General features: G+C 43.2%; 1 protein-coding gene and 1 long non-coding RNA gene across 2 annotated transcripts in view; both read left to right on the forward strand.

Annotated features, from left to right (window-relative positions):
- The first annotated feature begins 5,937 nt into the window (after positions 1 to 5,937).
- Positions 5,938 to 14,030, forward strand: LOC113945245. The gene is made up of 3 exons (XR_003527011.1): positions 5,938 to 5,948; positions 6,530 to 6,535; positions 13,940 to 14,030. It is a non-coding gene; the product is annotated as an uncharacterized LOC113945245 (long non-coding RNA).
- A 3,260-nt stretch (positions 14,031 to 17,290) lies between these two features.
- Positions 17,291 to 19,292, forward strand: part of COL1A2 (collagen type I alpha 2 chain) — a 38,883-nt gene continuing 36,881 nt past the window's right edge. Inside the window, exon 1 of the mRNA XM_027639216.1 lies at positions 17,291 to 17,529. Coding sequence (XP_027495017.1) covers positions 17,460 to 17,529 — 70 coding nt within the window. The 5' untranslated portion in view covers positions 17,291 to 17,459. The remainder of the gene's footprint in view (positions 17,530 to 19,292) is intronic.

Here is a 19,292-nt window from a genome sequence, read left to right on the forward strand (position 1 = left end):
TGTAGCTTTTGGGAGGGAGAAGCTACAGGCAGGAATACAAATGAAATGACTGTAGGTTTTTTCATAAGTGAAGCTGCACACCTAGTCAAGAAATCCATAGTGACCCAGGAATATGACCCACATCTCACTGATTGGTAACTACAGGGTAATTCTTCCTCTTCCTAAATTTGCTCCCTAAATGACTAGTCAAAGCAGATTGGGAATGATTTGGAAAAATAGTGCTTCCATTTTTATGTTCACCATCAACTAAGATGAAGGTACAAACAGTAAAGATTAGACCTATGGCAACCTGCTTAGGGAACTCTTCAGTAAGTTTCATTTTAAGTCCAACACAGCATAATGTATTTCACTGGTGGATTCATGATCTTCTCTTTGGTTTTTTTTCTTTGTTTGTAACTGACTTTCAATGCATCCAGGAGGAAGTGAAAAGGAATGAAAATGAGTGAACACTGAACAAGAGAAATTTTCATATGTCCTAGAAAGAATGGTGGAGAGATACTACGTTTGGGGAAGATGGAAAGGAAAAGTTCTCAATAATATAATTTTTCTTAAAAAAAAAGACCTTAACACAAGATAGCTTTGAGTAATTCTAATATAACTGAAGCAGCAAAGCAATAGGAAGGTGACACATTCAGTAGAAGATTTTTGGATATGTAAAATGAAATGTGGGAAGTTTATAAATAGGGATTCCAGTAAGAAATCTCAGACTATTATTTAATAATTTGTAAATGTAAATTAAGCAATGTGAAAAAGATAAATATTTAAATGGTGAACTGATTGAAGTGAGAAGCTAAAGCTTGAGAGGGGACGTTTTGCAGTACAAAGTTTGCCTGATGATTTTGTGAGGCAATTCAGCTTACTAAACTGCCAGAGAACAAGTATAAAAATAAAAATAATTGGTTTTCGGCTGTTTTGGTGAATGGAGCTTGTTCACCAAGAGTTAGATGAGAGCTCAGCCTGGCAAAAGAGAGACGGCACATCCAGGACCACATGGGAATGGAACCAACTTTTTTGGCAGCTGTTGAGATGTCAGTCCATCAAATGTAACTGTACCATAAGTAGGAATAACACTGGGTGCTCTAAATACTTTGTCTTTAAATCCACTAAACCTGCCATACTTCACATTTTAAATACACAGGTACAGATGCCACATGAAAAGGAGACAGATCCCATAAAAAGAAGAATACATAGGTGCTACAGAAACTTTTTTAGCTCAAGATTTTTCAGCCATTTATTCCAACTGTTTCACCCATCCTAATAATAGAGAAATTCTGTAAACACTAGCTCACTGAAAGCAGTAAAGCTCATATTGCTTATCCAGATAGATTACATGGGCACCTACAGGTGAAAGTAGCAACATGTTGCATCAATTATTCCTGGTATCATCTCTAAACCAAAGAAAACATTTTGGAAAAAAATTACAAAAATATCCCCCCCTCTTTTTTTTTAATTCTGTGAATAAACTTTAGATCTTAGTTTTTTCATAACTTTAGATTTTTAATTTGGTAATCTGTAAAGACTTTCTGTAGTGTATTTTCATGTATTCTCCGAATATGTGCTGCTGGGAGTAGCTAAGTACAGAGCAAACACATAACCTTGAGTCATTAGTGACCCATTTAAATATTCATCAGAATCAGAGGGATAATATACTTCTTTTTACTTTTTTTGTAATTCCATCCTGCCAGTCAAAAGGATATGCAGAGAAAAAAACCTTTTCTTCCTTCCTTTTGAAAAGAATCTTAGGAAGATATCGTTGCTCTACAAGTATTTCACCATCATATGAACAACTAGCTTTTACACATTTAGGATACATCTAGTTCTGTATGTAGTCATTTAAAGGTTTTTACCAAACTATAGCATATAGAGAAAACAAGAAAATTCTGACAGATTTGTTGTTTATTTTTAGTTTGCTTTTCATATACACAGATTAAAATACAGCTTTGCTTCTACATATATATGACACATGATAAAACATAGGCTGGCCCTTCCCAGGCATCACCACTGCCCAGGAATAAGCAGAAATGGCTAGGGTCAATCTTCACATCCATCAGCAACTCCCATGTCAGAAAACAAAAAAAGCACAAGTTGACTACTCATTCCCAAGGAGACAGTCATAGCAGGTTAAGTCCAGGATGTGATTTCAGTCCATGAATCCTCCTACCACAGGGGAGATTAAAAAAAAAAAAAAAAAATAAAAATCAGTCAAGCTTTTCTCCAGCTTTTCCCTTATTAACCTGAGCAGGAAACCCCCACTCATCATTTGTGAATCTTCTCCAGAACTCAGTTCTCCCCAGGTCCCCAGGGGAGTTCACTTTCCAGGTCAAACACAGAGCTGGCTAGGTACTTTCTAGGTGTTGCAGGCACAACATCACAGTGCCTGTAGCACTTTGTGGGGACAGGCAGAGACTGCTCTGTGCTTAATTTAGTGTAACACTCTCCTGCCTGCTCAATGGGAACTGTGTGGCCACTGCAAATATTTCATGTTCAAACTATGGAGGGGAGGGCAGAATGAGGCTTTTCTCCTTCATTCAAAGCCTCATAATTTTACGTGTAGATTCTGAGGGCTGAACTGCCCATGGAGCCCAAAAGAAACGTAATGATAAAGGAATCCCATTGCAGCAAGAGCAGCACTGCCACATGGCTAACTAGCTGGAACAAATCACACTACTGCTCTCCAGCCCTCTCCTTGAGACACAAGCAAACGTGGCTCAGCAGCAAGTTCTCCAAACAAGGGCTTCAGTTCTCAGATGGAAGGATTTCAAGGAAACAGCCTAGGACTACTAGGCTTTCTTATGAAAGTATTTCCTGGTCTTCTTTCTCCCCCATCTTTACACTTGCAAATGCCTTTCTGAGGCACTGTCTGCCAAGGCACTCTAGGATCATGCTGATAGGAATCAGAACAATCTTTTCAAGGCTTATTTCTCTTCAGCACCTGTACCACCAGGTCCATGGGCCAGACAGGTGCTTCTGACCATGCTCTTCCTTAGAAATTGAAGCATTCTTTGTTTTTCAGACTCTTTGGTAGCAGTCACAGTCTGTTTACTCCAGACTAACAAGGAGTGAAAAGGAAAAAGCAATTAAAGGGGGAGGCCCATTCAAGCAGTTATGTGAAGCAATTTCCAACAATTCCATTTCAGCAATAAACCCTCATCTGTATTAAAAGTCAGACTTCAAGAAATAAAGCTGTTTCCAGCCTTATCACAGTGTTGAATGCAATTTGCTGGAGAACTAAGCATTTCTGGTATTTTACTATATAAAATATATAGATGGTTGGTTTGTTTGGGTTTTTTATATGCAGAAGTTGATTGGGGTGATCAAAATAGGATATATTTTCTACAAAGAGTTTGTTATCAACCAAGGTCATTTGGCCAACTGGCACACAGAGGTTATATCTTTCTGAGGACAGTAAGCCAGTAAAGTTAACATCTCTCTAGGAGTGACCACATCCCAAGCTATAGGAACCAAAGTAATATGAATTGCCGGTGAGTTTCAGTCACATTAAATGCTCTCAGTAAACCTACACCCAACACTTCACAATTTCCTAATTTAATCCTAATTTTAAAAACATTTTGTATTTTTCTTTAGTTGCAGGTCATGGAGTCAGGTGAATAAATGTTCAAGAAGTGTGGTACACACAAAACAATTACTCTGAATAAATTGCCGCTGAAGGCTAAAATCTGAGTTTCATTTGACATTATGTTTAAATAAGAGAGGACTGCTAGATGCCACAGCCAGATAGGGAGTACTGTTGAACCAGTCCTTCCCTGCTGCCTTTCATATATATCTCAGAGTAAGAGATATATTTAGTTCCTTAATGTGTGTGGTTAAAAAACTATGACTCATGTGGATTTTGCTGAAAGATAAATGGTTATTACACTGACCAAAGGGTGTGTCCTCTGAGCTTTCAACTTTGGGGTCCACGTTCATATGCTGCAAGTGAACTGACTGTGAAATGCTTCACAGCATTGATGAGAATGAGAGGAGCAGACAAATTGAAAGGTTTTATCATCAAAAGTGGGTTCTAACAAAAAAGAGTGGGTTCTAACATCTCTGCGTTATTTTAAGCCCCCTTCTTTTCAGGTAAGCTCAAACATATTGCTGACCATTTCTGCTGAGACTTCCTCTGAGACTAGCATTCCTTTTCCTTTGAAGGGCTGCTTGAAAAAAAAGAGTGGTTTAAATACTGTTATTTGCAGTGATCACTGTCTCTTGATTTTTCATAACACCAAGAGGTTCTTAGTGGCTTCTCTCCCCCTCCTCTCTTACTACACCTCAGAATAAGGAGAATACTCAGCATGAAACTCTGCCTGAATACGGAAATCCAGGAGTTGCAAGCAGTTTTAGTGGGAGGAAGGAAGGGGAAATGGCTGCAGCTATAAAAGAACATTCAGAGGGCTGGAGAGATGCTGTATTCTCAACAGCTGCACTGTATCAAGGCAAACCACAAAATAGTTTTGCAGCAGCTCCCCAGAGCACAGTGGAAACAAAAGTCAGACAAGGCTGGTTTGGGTGTTGGGTTTTTTTGATGGTAGAGGACAGGAGGGAGAAAGTAAGAGAAAGAAAAATTGTGCCAGTCTAACATTATGTATACGCATCTGTAAATTTATAGGTAGCTGGCAACACTGCACATTGTCAGGTGTTACCCATTTGTTGTGATTTCCATGCAGAGTTTTAGGGTAGAATTTGTGGAGTAGTGAGTTGCAGTATTAATCTACTAATACAGACAGCAGCAAACATAAAGGAATATCTATGGATGTAGATAATTTTGATTCTCAAACTCTGAAGAAATTTCATTTCATTTACTAGTTACACCAGATTAAAACCAGTATAAATGTCAGATATTCTTGTTGTGTCTTTATTCTCCTCCTCTGACTCTCCACAAAAATACAGACCCTGTTGTCATAAGAAGAAGACGCATTGATTGTCTTAGGCACTGGCTATAGCTGTTCAGATACTTCTAATGAGAGGGTTAAAAAAACTAACTCCTCCCAGGACATGAAAAACTTCAGCTGAAATCATAAGAATGTCTGAGCTGAAGTCCCGTCTCCCTCCCTGCCCCCATTCTGCACTTTACTTAAATAAACTATTTGGCTTGGAAAACATTCCTTGGGTCTAATCTGACTCATGATTTCTCTGCTGCTTTAAAACACCAGGCAACTAGGCAAAAGTTTCACTCTACCTCATCTGCTGGGGAAAAAAAAAAATGTGGCTTTCCAGTTCCTTGAGCGCAGGGATCTCAGTCCAAAATCACCACTTTGGGTGATGCCTGATGCATGACATGTGAAGAGGGAATATAGGCGCTTTCCTAGATTTCCTAACTACACTCTCAGAGGGACACAAGCTGATGCAGTGCTGGCTATGAAAAACTCTTACTTTTACTTTCAAGTTGTTTTTTTTTCCTTTTTTAAAAAACAAGTTTTGGGACCAGTCCATCAAAAAGTAACTTTCAATCAGTTCAGAAATAAGGCTGACCACTCCATATAAGCACCAACTGAAAACTTTTAATGTAACAGGGAGAGTGTTTCTGGTATTGACACCACAGCAAAATCATGATTTTTTTAATGTGTTTACTTACTAAACAAGCAGAGATTTAGGTCCTCCCTCTTCTAAAGAGCACAACCAACTCCCACAATTACACTGTTTCAGATGAACACAGGTATAGACCCATACAAACAATAAAATTAAGATATGTTTACGTATCGACTGTTTATGTTACTACCTATGTACACACACTCAGTCCATGTAAACTGCAAACTAATGCAATTTATCTTAGTCCTTAAGGGAATAGGGATAAAATAATTTCATTTTCCCACGTTTTTCACAGATGCTCAGAGAAACTGATCACAGCACAGTTGGTGACAGATTACTTGTTACATCACCTGTAGGCAGCAGTTTACATCTTCGTGCTTACATTGTGTATAAAGACTTGCGAAGACTGATAGGGCTCTGTGTTTCTTTTTCCAGTTAGTGCAGCTACAGAGTATCTTATTCCAAGGAGTGGCATATGCTTCATCTGCCATCAAAGGGCACACAGTATGACAAAGAAACTATTTTAATACCTCGTAGCAGTGAAAAACAGGAGCTTATAGAAGAGCAGGTGAAGAATTCCGTACGAGCTGGAGCAAACCAATCCATGTCATGTCCAGGACCTGCAGCTCTCCATTACTAGTTGTTTAGACCCAGTTGTGTTAACTACTTCATAGAGAATAACCCAGAACTAAAGTAGAAAGTGATGCTTATTGCTCTACAGTGCTTGCACCAACCCCCGCAAGGCCATCTTTGTCTGCTGATGCACCTCCTCTCATGCCCTCCTGCTGTCTCCCACACAGCAATCTGCTCCTGCTTCCCTCATAGCTGCAGCTCCCAGCCTATCAGGAGAGAGGCAGATACAAAGCTCTTCACCTTCCCTCTGTCTCTTTTCCATGCTATCCAAGGGAGCCTAGCTGTTTTCCCACCACATAGCACCCAGCTTATTACACACTCACTTGAAGTAGAAGAAGTATACAAGAATCCAGGTCAGTTAATTAAGGAACAAGTCCTGGAGGTTTTTTGGTTTTTTGTTTTTTGTTTGTTTATTTTTTTAATGTGCCAAGTCCAGGAACTATGGACACTTCTAAAGTGCTGCTTTCTTTGAAAGGTAGTAGTGTGAGTAGGACTGAACCTCAAGAACAGATTATATCACATATACATACATACATATACAGGCATACTTGGTAGGCAGAAAGACTGCCTTAAGACATCTCCTGACCTTGGCCACAACTTAGATAAGTCCCTCTCTGCATCTTTTTCCTGGGTTTTGTTTTCTATTCCTGCATTAAAATGCGAGATATGTTTACATTCTGCCTACTCAAGAGACTTCTGCAAATCTCTGATCAGCATGATCATATAGCAAAATAGTGGTGAGCTAGCTCTCTGTAAACACACATATTGTTCGAATTAGGGCTTGAAGACAAGGACTTCCTGTTTGCTCTGATTCTTTTACAGCCTTACTTGATGAGTAAATCCTCTGCAAGGGACAATATAATCCATTTCTGGCAAACTCATTAAGAAGTATATGTCAGAAATAAAAATAATAGCTAGAGCACAACCACCTTGCTGTGGTCCAAACTGAGCATCTCAAGCCTTCAGAACCATAGTCAGCCACAAATTTCTTCAGAACTGACAAATAAAGAGCAGGTCTTCAAGACATCATCTAAGTGGCATTTTAATGGCCGGACAACCTCTGCAAATACCTTTGTAGTATGAAGACAATTGAAAACCCGAATTATATCCATTATTGAATTCAGATAATGAGAATGCCATTTCCCAACCTTATTTTTACACCAACTCAGTAATAAATATTCTGCTTGGTGGAAGTATAAATATTCAAGGATCACATACAATAGTGGTAAGCAGAGTAACAGGAGTGTACAGGTGATGACTGAAAGATAGCTCTTGACGTATTAATTACTTGGAGAGATGTAATGCCCAGGTGTAGGTAGGGCTGAGTGAACCCAACACTAAAGGTTCTGACTGGTATTAGAGCTCAGACGCAAGGTTTGCTTGTGCCAAAACATTAACATTTCTGTGTCACTTGAAATTAAGGCAGGGTTGACTAAGAAGAATATTTAGCGCTATTGTTGAACTGCATATCTTCAAAGGCCTGCACCAGCATGAAATTATTAGCTGCATTACATCTCTGTAAATCATGTAAATGAAGGCTCTTGTATGCATTATGCAGGGGGAGAAACAAGGACCCAGGAGGTAAACTGTCAGAGGTTAATAGTAAATCAGTACCTTCAGATGTTGACAAATGCTTGACTTCAGGTCCCATGGCAAATACCATCACAGTGTCTTTTCATGGAAACTGTATAGAAACATTCCATTTGTTGCAGGAAATAAGGAAATCATACGGAATCTTTATGACCCCTTGAAATTATGGGATTCTAAGGTCTGTTAAATTGGCAAATAGTGTCTCTAACTGACCTGTTTGAATTTGTTGACCACATTAATAGCCTGAAAACTGAATATTGATGTATGCAACATGTTTATCATGTAACTCATTAGTTAGATTTCTAAATGAAATTCAGTTTAACTAGCAATATGGAGCATGGGAAGTAAAACAGCAAAAGAAGTTAAAAACCAAGAGAAGAAAACTTTGAATCTTATACTGCAGCAAGTATAAGATTCACTTTTTATCAGCCTAATTTTGGCAAGGATATTGAGAATCAGAGCCAAAGTGCTGTCATTTTTAGTAGTGTGATTCATGCACCAGCGAAATTCTCTGGTGTGCTGCACTAGATTCTGCCAGGTGTGAATGCAATCATTCTTTAGTTCTGAATCTCTAATAAGTGATCCCCCATTCCTCCTCTGAATTAATTTAGGAACAATTGTTACTTTGGTGGAATAAGAACTGAGAACCTGAAATCTCTGTAAAACTCGGTACAGTTTTATTTTTAGTGAACGATTTTTCAACTGTCAAATGCAGCTATGTATACAAACAAATAAGCTGGAAGCTAGAGTCTGGGGGGGTTTTTGGGTACAGGTTTTTGGTTTTCATTTTGGTTTTGGTTTTGTTTGGTTGGAGTTTGGGGTTTTTTCTTACTTAGAGGAAACAGAGCTCAGAATACGATACTGTTTGAAAGAGGATGATTAATGTAGAGAAAAAGACTAATCATGAGGAAACAATTAAGATACCAAAGATAAGAATTATTAAGTAAAAATAGTTTTCAGTCATCGGTCTAGAGAAGGAAATCAGATGAGGATGTAGTTGGAGATAGTTGTTCACTCTCACATATTGCTGTTTTTACCACACATACTTGCTACCTCTTTTTAGTGTCCTGATGGGTTTCATAGGTAGGCTAATGCCTGTTTGGCATCTTCACTACCAGTCCTGGAGGAAGGGATTTCCCACCTCACCATCTTTGAAATATCCCCATCAGTCAGGAACAAAGGCCAGCAATAACAAGACAGAATTGCATTCATTGTATATGAGATACCCCTTTAAAGGTGGCCTACTTTTTGGCAACCTTTCAGTGGTAAGATGCTTGCTTTGAAGCTTTTGATACAGAACTTTTCAGAACCTGAAATGTTTGACATCAAGGTATACTTCTCCTATTCTTGAGATATTGTTACAACCTTAGTTGAAAGAACAGAGAGCAAACCTAAATTCAGCATAAATATCAAGAATGTCATTCCTCTTGTCCCAAACTTGTGGTTGTGCCTGAAAAAGGGACAAGACTGTGTGTTTCCCTTCAGCAGAGCTCTTCCCTGCAATAGGGGCAGCAGTTCCAGCAATGTGGAAAGAGCCGAGAAATATGAGAGTCCAGAAACAAAGCAATGAGAGTTCAGCTGGGCAACCCCAGTCAGAAATCATCTGGAATGCGGCAACACTAAGTTGCAGGCTAAGTTATGGATTTGGAAGTAGCTAAGGAAAATTAAATTAACTCACAGCAAAGAAAAAAAGATACACATTCTCCGCTGCAGTTTCCTTTTCCCTTTGTTCCCACTCAGACTCCTCTAATGATCAAGTATCTGTACAGTGAGATTGGAGTTTGCATGGGATGACCATACAAATCTTGCCCCAAGCTGATAATACAGAATATACAAGGAGATTTCAAATTTGCCTCTGTGTGACATGAGCATATGCTCATATCCTTGTACTCAGATGCTCTAAGATTTTTCTCTAGTCTGCAGCAGGATATCTTATTTATCTTTTCAGTGAATAGGAAGTAGGAAGTTGAGAGAAGGACATCCAAAAGTAATTAACACATATTATTTCATCTGCATCCTCCTTCCAGACTGAGGGATTCTAACTCCACATGAAGCAGAATAGAGATCTGTCCACAGCTTCTGTAGGAGATGAAAGCATTTCAGGATGACATGAGGTGAAAAGTTTCCATCATGGAAAAGCCTGGACTGACTGGGTAGTGTTGTTGCCGAATATGACTTACATCTGCATGCTGCCTCATTTTTCAAAGTAGAATTTAAATGCACTTGAAAACTACACCCATGGCCTGTGGAAATTTAGCTTCAGAAGCTAACTTCATTGATGTGCACCGTCTGAAACAAGCCTTTACTTGCACTGCTGCTTATTTTTGACTGTCAGTATGCATAACAAGTGGTATCCATGTAATGAAGGATCAGGTTGAAGATACTTCCTTTACTGAGACAGATTTCTTTCCTTTAAATTGTGAGTTACGTACTCTTTGTTATGGCTGAAATTTATCACTTGATATGAAAAACTTCCTTTTATTATTATGTTAATTGAAACTCAGGACTTGAAGATAAAAAGACTGATTCTTTTCCCACCTGCTACGAACAGTTATGGTTCAGGGTGCATTTGATGGTTTGTTTCCATGTTGGTTTTTTTACTTTACTTGTGCAACAACTTTTTCACTAGTTAATTTCAAGGCAAGGTATCGGTGATTTGGCAGTCTCCTTTTACATATCCTCTGTGATTTTGATCGCTATAATAATTGTATCAAGCAATAATTAGTTTTATATTATATCACCCACAATATTCCATGCAAATATATTTTCACACAAATAGAGCTCATGATCTTCTTTGCTTACTTTCAATTGCCCCACTGATCTCTACCTCTTCAATTTTCCAGTGCATATTTGATTCATGTAGCTCTGAGTCCTTGACCTTATCACCTCCAAGCCTGTGGAGAATTTGTAGCAATGGATCTATACAGACCCTCTTCAAGTGGTGTTCATTGCATTTTTGTTTTCTCTTCTCTCATAAAGAAAGTTCTGAAAGTCCACAGGAGTTGAGGCTCTGTATCTGTTCACAGTGTTATGCCACAAAGATGCAATGGAAATTTTTTAATACTGTGATTTGATCCCCACTTTAGCAATATACTGATTAACAGTGGTACAAGCTTGGTATACTAGAACTTATTACCACATGTCCAACTTATTTATAGTGTGTCTACACACATCCATTAATGTGTGTGTTGATATAGAGAAAGCATTCTCACCAGCATTACATTAATTTGCTTTTGCTAGAATTTACTGAGTCTGTAAAGTAAGATACGCAGGTATCCCCCAGAACTGCCAAGACAATGAAAATAATTAAAAAAAAAATTTATTTAGAAGGCCAGAACATGAAAAGCTTACAAAAACCTCACAGTGCTGTAGAAGCACCGGACCCCAGGGAGAAAAAGCAAGTTCCCACCCACTCCAGGGCCTTTAGTATGTTCTCTGTTTCTCCCCTGCCTTCCCAAGGCCTCTGTGCATGTCTGCTAGGGTTATCTCTCTCCAGCATAGCAGAGAGAGATAACACAGCTCTCTCTGCAACTTTCTCTGAAATGCCGAAAGGGAAAAAGGCTTTCTAAGCGAAAAATGGGTTCTAGCTTCACATTACAAATTCTTCCAAAAGCACCATTATCCTTACAGAGCCTGATGATCATCTTAAAAGGACCACCTGCCTTAATTTTATCTTGCCTCCTACTTTTGTTGAGAATTTTGATTGCCTTAAGTCAAAATTCTGCGACTGGCAAAAGGGCAGAAAAACCATAATTAGACAATTAAAGATGAAATTTAAAAAAAAAAAAGTAAAGAATTCTGTGATGAAGCTTAAATACTTAAGAGATACATAACTATACTGAATATGGGCCTGATTCTAATATTACTGAAGTCAATGTGAGTTTCCATCATATTATCTGAGCGTGAAAAGAATCAGAGCCAATGTAGAAAAATGTTTATAACAGCCATGCAACTTTATTAAATGCTATAAGTGTAGTCCAAATGGACTTCAAAAATATAGTAAATTATCATAATTAATAATTGCATTATGATTGTGTAATAGTTACATCAGTGTCATAGAGCAATAGATTGAGTTGATAGCGACCTGAAGAGAGGTGTATGTGTCCTGAATTTATTTAAATAAGAGAAATTGGTTTGGCTTCAGTAACAATCAACTGAGCCTTCTATCAACATATGAACCAAGTCTCTGTTTTGACCTCCTCAATTCCTACCAATGTAACCTTTAAGGAACAAATAAGAAAAATAGAAAAAAAAGAAAGAGGAAAAGCGGTATATACTTTAAATAAGCAAACACCTCCCAGAAAGCTCACTGGCTGCTGCTGTGGAGGTTTACCCCTTTTGAGAAGGATAACTAGACATCTCAGTTTCAGTGAAGCAGCACTGAGTTGTCTTCTGTTTTGCCTTTACTCATGTATAATTGAGGAAAATTTTCCATTACATTTGTCTACTGATCTCTTCAACAGCACTCCCTCCTGGGCTGCTGAGCTGCTCTCTGCCTATCAGTTGTTCTTTTTTGAGAATCCATGACCATTACTTCTGCTGAGAATAACGGATGATGATTTATTTCAGCTATAGACAGCCACTGTGGCAGATACTGTGGAACAGAAACTAAATGAAGCAGCTGCCATAACTGTTCACATAGAACCTGTTTATTTCCCATTAGAAGTCCATTTGCTGGACTACTTCTCCAAAGCCACTTAAAATTATTCTGAAATAACTGTCTTAAAATACCAAAGAAGTATTAGAAGTCAATGGCTATGAGCTGTTCGCACAAAGAACAATGTTCCTGCTTCCTTACCATTTACTAGCACCTTATGGACTCCCTCTACACGATGATCCACAGAGCAGTCGAGTTGTGGCTCTATGTATCTGTGCTATGCTCTTTGATCTCTTTAGTCCTACATGGGAACAGTGTCCTGACTACAGGAGCCTTCAGCATACCTGTCCCTTCAACACAGGGTGCAGAGGACTGGTAGAAATTCCTTGCACTATCTTATCTCTTCTCAGGTCTTTCCTATAAGAGCATAGCATAACTTTTTTGTTGTTTTGTTTGGTTGTTTGTTTTGTTTGTGGGGGTTTTTTTAAACAATGAATTGTGGTGATGGATACATGGTGCTGCTTCCACGTTTTCTCCACCGACAAAGTACAAGTCTCCTTGTTATTCAAAGCAAGATACTTGGCTATAACCAAGCTAAGACGTGAAGTCCAGAATTATAAACAATTTTATTAAAGATAGCTCTAATGAAGCTGATATGTCTACACAGCAGACACTACCCAAAGGTTCAGCTTAATGCTGCATTAAATCATATAGTCCCTCATATATCTATATATACTACAAAAGGAAGGCTGAAGCCAGATCGTGTCATTGGATCAGCCCCAGTACTCAAAGGAGCCCCACTGAGAAACAACTTCCCTTAGACATCTTCATTGCTCGCTCATTACTGCTATATTGTTTGGCACACATCCATTATCTGAACAAATGTGTGTTGAAAGAGATGTTAAGAAATTAATAACTATTTGCACCAACCACAAACACTGTGGCTCTCCCATTCACATCAGCTGGAGGAGAACTTGAATCTGAGAGCACACCAAACCCTGTTATCCAACATGGGGTATGAGGTTTAGGGACTGTCCAAAAAAAAGGAGATATTTCTCCAAACTCTAGCATTGTTCTGTGATTTCTTGTAATATGATGCTGGCCAGACAGTATTAAATTTTTGGCTAGATAATTGTTTGGCCCATCTAATCCAGTATGGTGAGACTCCGCCTTGAGTACTGTATCTAGCTCTGGGGTTCCCAGCACAGGAAGGACATCAACCTGTTTGAGTGAGTCCAGAGCAGGGCCACCAAGCTGATTAGAGGGATGGAGCACATTTCCTATGCAGAAAGGCTAAAAGAATTGGGATTGTTCAGCCTGGAAAAGAGAAAGAGAAGGCTTTGGGGTGACCTAATTGAGGCTTTCCAGCACCTGAAGGGAGCCTCTAAGAAAGATGGAGAGAGACAATCTACAAAAGCGTGAAGGGATAGGACAGGTGGGAATGGTCTCAAACTGAAAGAGAGTAAGTTTAGATTGGATATCAGGAAAAAATTATTTACTATGAGGGTGGTGAGGCACTGGAACAGGTTATGCAGAGAAGCTGTGGATGCCCCATCCCTGAAAGTGTTCATGGCCAGGTTGGACATCCAGCCAGGTATAGTGAAAGGTGTCTGCCCATGGCAAGAGGGTTGGAACTAGATGATCTCTAAGGTCCCTTCCAACCAAAGCTATTCTATGATTATATGATTCTATGATAATGGCTCAATGGTTGGCTGATAAGTTTTGAAAGAGCATGCATGGAAAATACTTTCCAATGTATGTATTAAAAAGTTATAGTTTTCATAATTGTTGGTCTGTATTCTAAAGATTTGTTCAAAGTAATGAGAAATAAAAGTGGTTTGACATCACCTGGAAACTTCTCTCTTTTAAAACTTGCCCTAACAGCAAATTTTGCAGAGGATATTTTTATTATCGTCAGTTTCAATTTAAATTGTGCCATAGGCATTAATTGCTGGCTTCAATGTGAAATAGTTCCTTTAAACAAGTATGATCCAAAGGGAAAAAGAGTTCTTAGATGTTTACTTGCTAAAGTCGGCTGATCAAAACACTTCTGGCATGCTAATGGCTCCAAAAGCTGTCATGTTACTTGTGTTGCTTCAGGAGTCAAAATATTAATAGTGATATTTGCATATTAGCAACCATTCATACTAATTGTATTTTAAGGAAAAAAATATTTCTGATTTCACACCACAGAACCAAAGTCACTAAGTACTCCCTTTTTTCAGCATAGCGGATTGCTGAAAAGAGACTGTTAGGCCTGGGGAGAGAGCCATACCAATAAATTACTCTTTTGTCTCTCTCTTTTCTTTTTCCTATCCATATGGACCAATCCTAAAATGGCTGAAGCATACCAAGAATTCATCTCTTTAGAAATTTAAAGAGTTTCATATCATCTCAACTGCTTTTGTGTGTTGCTGAGCTTCTGGCTATGTGTCTCCCTCAGCCATCTGCTTTATGGTAGATATGGTAGTTGAACATCCACATCTTTGCAGGGGTTTTCCCTTCATTGGGATGGGGGGTTGTCTTTCCTATGTGAAATTTCATGGGCAGGATGCAGGTTTAGTTTGATTTGGTCAGGATACATGGGTCTGCATTCCTGCACCATCAGAGTGTTCCATCACTAGAAAAGGGCTATCATTTCATGAAAACATGCATAAAGTAGGTTTATACATGTGCAGTTAGAATAGGTTTTGTCTCAAATCGAATTATTATTATAATCAGTCAATAACTGTTCTGCTGAAGCAGCAGAGTCAAAATGAAGAAAAACTCTGGCTGTACAGTCAATGGCTGATTTCAAGGAACAAGTTTGAAAAAAAACAAAACACTGTTCACTGGAAGTGTTGTGAGGAAATACTCGAACTTGAGCCTCAGTGTTTTGAATTAAATTTCATTTATTATTTTATCTTGTTTAAAGCTCACTGAGCTACTTTAGGTTTATGTTAGTATAAACTTTCAAGTAGTTATCTTCGCTGCCCAGGTTAATTTAAAATCCTACTTGATTTAAAGTGATACCATTCACATGAAAGATAATATGAAAGAATACTCATATACCGTTTATACCATATACTTTTATTACAATGTTTATATCGGTCATCATTTTTTTTGCTCCTATTTTGTGGCCAGACGTACTTCGTTGGATGAACTACATTTTCCTAATGCCATGTTTTTTCTATCCAAACTGCAGGCTTTTCCATTCCACCGGCACTCTAGATAGCCAGGAACCGTCCCGTCCGCCGAGGCGGCTACAGGCAGGCAGTTGACTGGGTACGGCTGGCTCTCCTCGACACGTGGATGCTGCTTTCGGCTGTGCCCGGTGCTGGCAGTGCCCCTGGGGCACAACCTCTGTAGAGTCCCCTCTCAGGTGGACAGCCATGCCCCCATCTTTCCCATGCTCTCTGTACATGTTCCCCCGGAGGCAGCTGATAAATGGGGCTGGATACACTCCCGGCACCTCCTCTAGGACAGGCTGAGGAGGAGAAGAGCCGCTTGGCTCAGGGGTGGTCAGGGGGCGTTGCCGTCCCGCTGCCGGGAGCCCTCCCGCTCTATCCGCCGGGGCTCTTTCGCCAGCTCGGAGGCTGTCGCGGCTCTCTTGTGTGCCAGAGCAGGATCCGCCTGCTTCGCGACCCACAGCCTGGGCTGGGGGAGGGAAGGGGAGCGAGGACGGACGCTGTCCTCGCCTTTTCCGCCCCGGAGAGGGCCCCCCACCCCGCTGAGCCGGGGCTTCTATTTGCTTTCGTCGTTACCTCTGCCCGGGACTCCCATCGGCTAGCAGAGGGGGCTTGGGAAGGGGCCAGCTGCCCGCCTTGGAAGAACCCGTGGGCGGGGAGGGGGCTGGCCACGGCCGCCGCTTGGCCTGGCCGGAGGGACCACGTCAGCTCCCCGCAGCCGCGGGGACCGAGATGGGCGACCCCGAATGACTGCAGCCCCCCACCCCCAGTCACGGGGGGCAGAGGCGCCCGGGGAGGAACGATAGGGTCCTGTTGCTCGCCGCGAGGGTCCGCCCGTCGCCGCCAGCCCCAGGGGCACAGCGTGGGCAGCTCCTCTCACACCCCCTTCGGCCACCTCCCCCGGGAAGGGAGAAGCCGGCGGCCGGGCAGACGTGGCAAACAACCCCGCCAGCTTTCCCTCATCTGGGTGGGCGGGTGGCCGTCGGGAAGGGGAGCTGCCGGGAGCGCCCATCCTCCTCCCTGCGCCCGGAGAGCCCCCTACGGCGGGACGGGAGGCGGGGAGCGCTCGGGACGGCGGCTGCGGGGCACTCCGGGCTCCCCCCGCACACACACACTGCCCGAGCGGCCGCGAAGCTGGGAGAGGAGACTGGCGGCTCTCTGCCCGCGCCCTGGCCCGAGACGCTTCCCCGGGGAGGGTGAACGGCCGGGACACGGCGGCCGCTGCGAGAGGGCTGAGGGGCTGTCGGTGCCCCGGCACCCGCTGTCCGCAGGGGCGCGGGACCGGGGTGACCGTGCTAGAGGCCTCGCACTAGAGGGTCCGGGAATATGGGGAGGGTCGCCTTTTGTCCTTGGTCGCAGTGGGACGACGAGGAGAGGCTGAATAGGGGATCCAGCCTCGTCCCGGCTCCCCCGGCCGCTTTCCCGCAGGGCAGGAGGCTCCGTAGGCCCTGGACAGCTCCCGCTTTGAACGCCGTCGGGGCGCTGCCAGCCGGCTGCCCGGCGAGGCTCCCGGCCGCGCTCCCAGAAAAGCGAGGCAAGAGGGGCGGGGGACGGCTAAGGGGAAAGAAGAAAAAAAAAAGAGAGAGAATGAAAAGGAAAAAAAAAAAAAAATCAGACGACGAGTCAGATTTTCCTTCCGAAAGCCTCAAAATGTCCACGTCCTCAAAGCATGGAACCAATTTACCGTCGCCGCCCCCCCGCCGCTCCCGCTGCCAAGGCTGCCGCGCCGGGCCGGAGACACGGGCACGTGACGGGCTGGGCGGTGCCGGGACCCTCCTGCGGTATAAGTAGAACGGACCGGGGCTGGGTTAATTTAGCGTCCCGGGCAGCAGGTTTCTGCTAAGGTTGGAGTTACTCCTCAAGACTGTATGCCTGCGTCCCACAGGCGATAGCTAACCAACCGACTCGGCACCACAAGGAGTCTGCATGTCTTGCAACTAGACATGCTCAGCTTTGTGGATACACGGATTTGGTTGCTGCTCGCAGTAACTTCATACCTAACAACAGGCCAACGTAAGTGCTTTCCGCTTGTTTGTGGCAGGGGTGGTGGCAGGGGTGGCTGTCCGGCTCTGCGCTCTGTCCCGACGCCCTCCCCACGGACGGCAGTCTGCGGGGAGCTGCCTCTTCCCAAACGATAGAGACCAGCTCATAAACTGCCACCTCCCGTCCCAGATCAGAATCTAGCTTCTTTCTTCCCCTCAGAAAAAGATGGCAAAAGGCCAACGATAAAAAAAAAAAAAAAAAAAGAAAAAAAAGAGAAAACCAGAATAACCCCCTCCCCCCAGACAGGCTCGTACCTAAAGGAGAACGCAAAGCCCTATCTCCAGCGCAGATGCTGGGAAGGAGATACAGATACAGGCTGGGAGGAGAGTGCTTGCGGCGAGCGGAAGAACCCAGGTTGCACTTTTGTGAGACTTCAGGCGCGCTTTCCGAAGCGGAGGAGCGGGAGAGCGGCGGCTCATCACTTCCCTCCCTCCGGGGGGCGGCGGGGGCTCCGTGCGGGACCCGCCGTCCCGCTCCCCGCGCGCGGCAGCGCCCCCTGCGGGCGGCTCGGAGCCCTGCGGCGCCCCAGGGCCCTGCGGCCCAGCGCGACGGGACGGGGCTGCTCTCGTGTTCCCGCGGAGATCCCCGCACGCTGAGCCCGCCCCAGGGGCTCTCCGGGGAAGGGAGGACGAAAGGAGGCAGGGAAGCAATATTGCTCCGCTCTAGTGAGAAAAGGGAGCGCGGCTCCCCGACGTTCGCTGAGAGAGGATTTAGTGCCCCCCATCGCAGAGGGAAAAGGGCACCCACACACGCACACGTACTGTGGTGGGAGAGAAACGCGCCCCGCTCACTCGGCTGGGGCCGAAGCTGAGCGCTTTCCCGCCCCTCTGCCTGACAGCGCCCTGGGAAGTGGCCCCCTGAGCCCCTGGCCGTCGTGCCTCTGCACTGGCCTTTGGCCGCCTTCCAGGGCGGAGGAGGGATGGAGCAGCCGTGCGCTGCCCGCTCAGGGCACTGGGAGCCCCCAGGAACATGCCTCGGCTGTGCCCCTGCCGCTGCCAGCCCGGGGGGGTGGGGGGGGGGCGAGGGGCCGGGGGAGTGGGCAGCGCGGTAGCCGTGGCCCGGGAGATGCCCGAGGGCATTCTGGGGACATCCCCCCACCCACCCCCGGTGACGGGCGGCAGCAGCTCCTTCGCCAAGGAGACGGAGCGGTTCGTGTGGGGGACCCCGAACCGAGCGGCCCCGCGCTGCCCGCAATGAATTTGGGTAGTTGCCAGTGTCACGTCACCTGGGGGCAGTAATGGCTTCAATTTTATGTTAGGTTAGCACAGGCAATCGGTGTGTGCTGCCGCGGTATTTCAGTGCTTTCAGCATTTCAGCAGTGTTACCTTTTGCTGGACTGTACGAATCATCTGAATTTAGTGTGATCGTACATTGCCAAAGTGACACGTTGTGGAAAAATCTCCAACAACCTGCTACTGAGGGATAAGGTCAAATTGGTGGCATTCAAGTGTGATATGAGACCCTCTTACTATGAGTTTAAGCCAAAATCGATTTTTAATTGTAAATTAAGAAATTCAGAAAATTTGTATTTCCTACTAATGAATAATAGCATACTTAGTAGTACATAACATGTAGTTATTTGCCATTTGGTGTTTAATAGCTTCAAGGTGTTACCTGTTACATGCTTTTACAGGAAATTGTGGAAATAGGTATGTGTGGCTAGAACCATTCCCCATAAAAAGTGTAATGGGGCTATTTACATTAAAATATAAGATAACTCCTAAAATTCAACA

Source organism: Corapipo altera, unplaced genomic scaffold (assembly GCF_003945725.1).
Source record: "Corapipo altera isolate COAL_440 unplaced genomic scaffold, ASM394572v1 44, whole genome shotgun sequence".
NCBI classification, from domain to species: Eukaryota; Metazoa; Chordata; class Aves; order Passeriformes; family Pipridae; genus Corapipo; species Corapipo altera.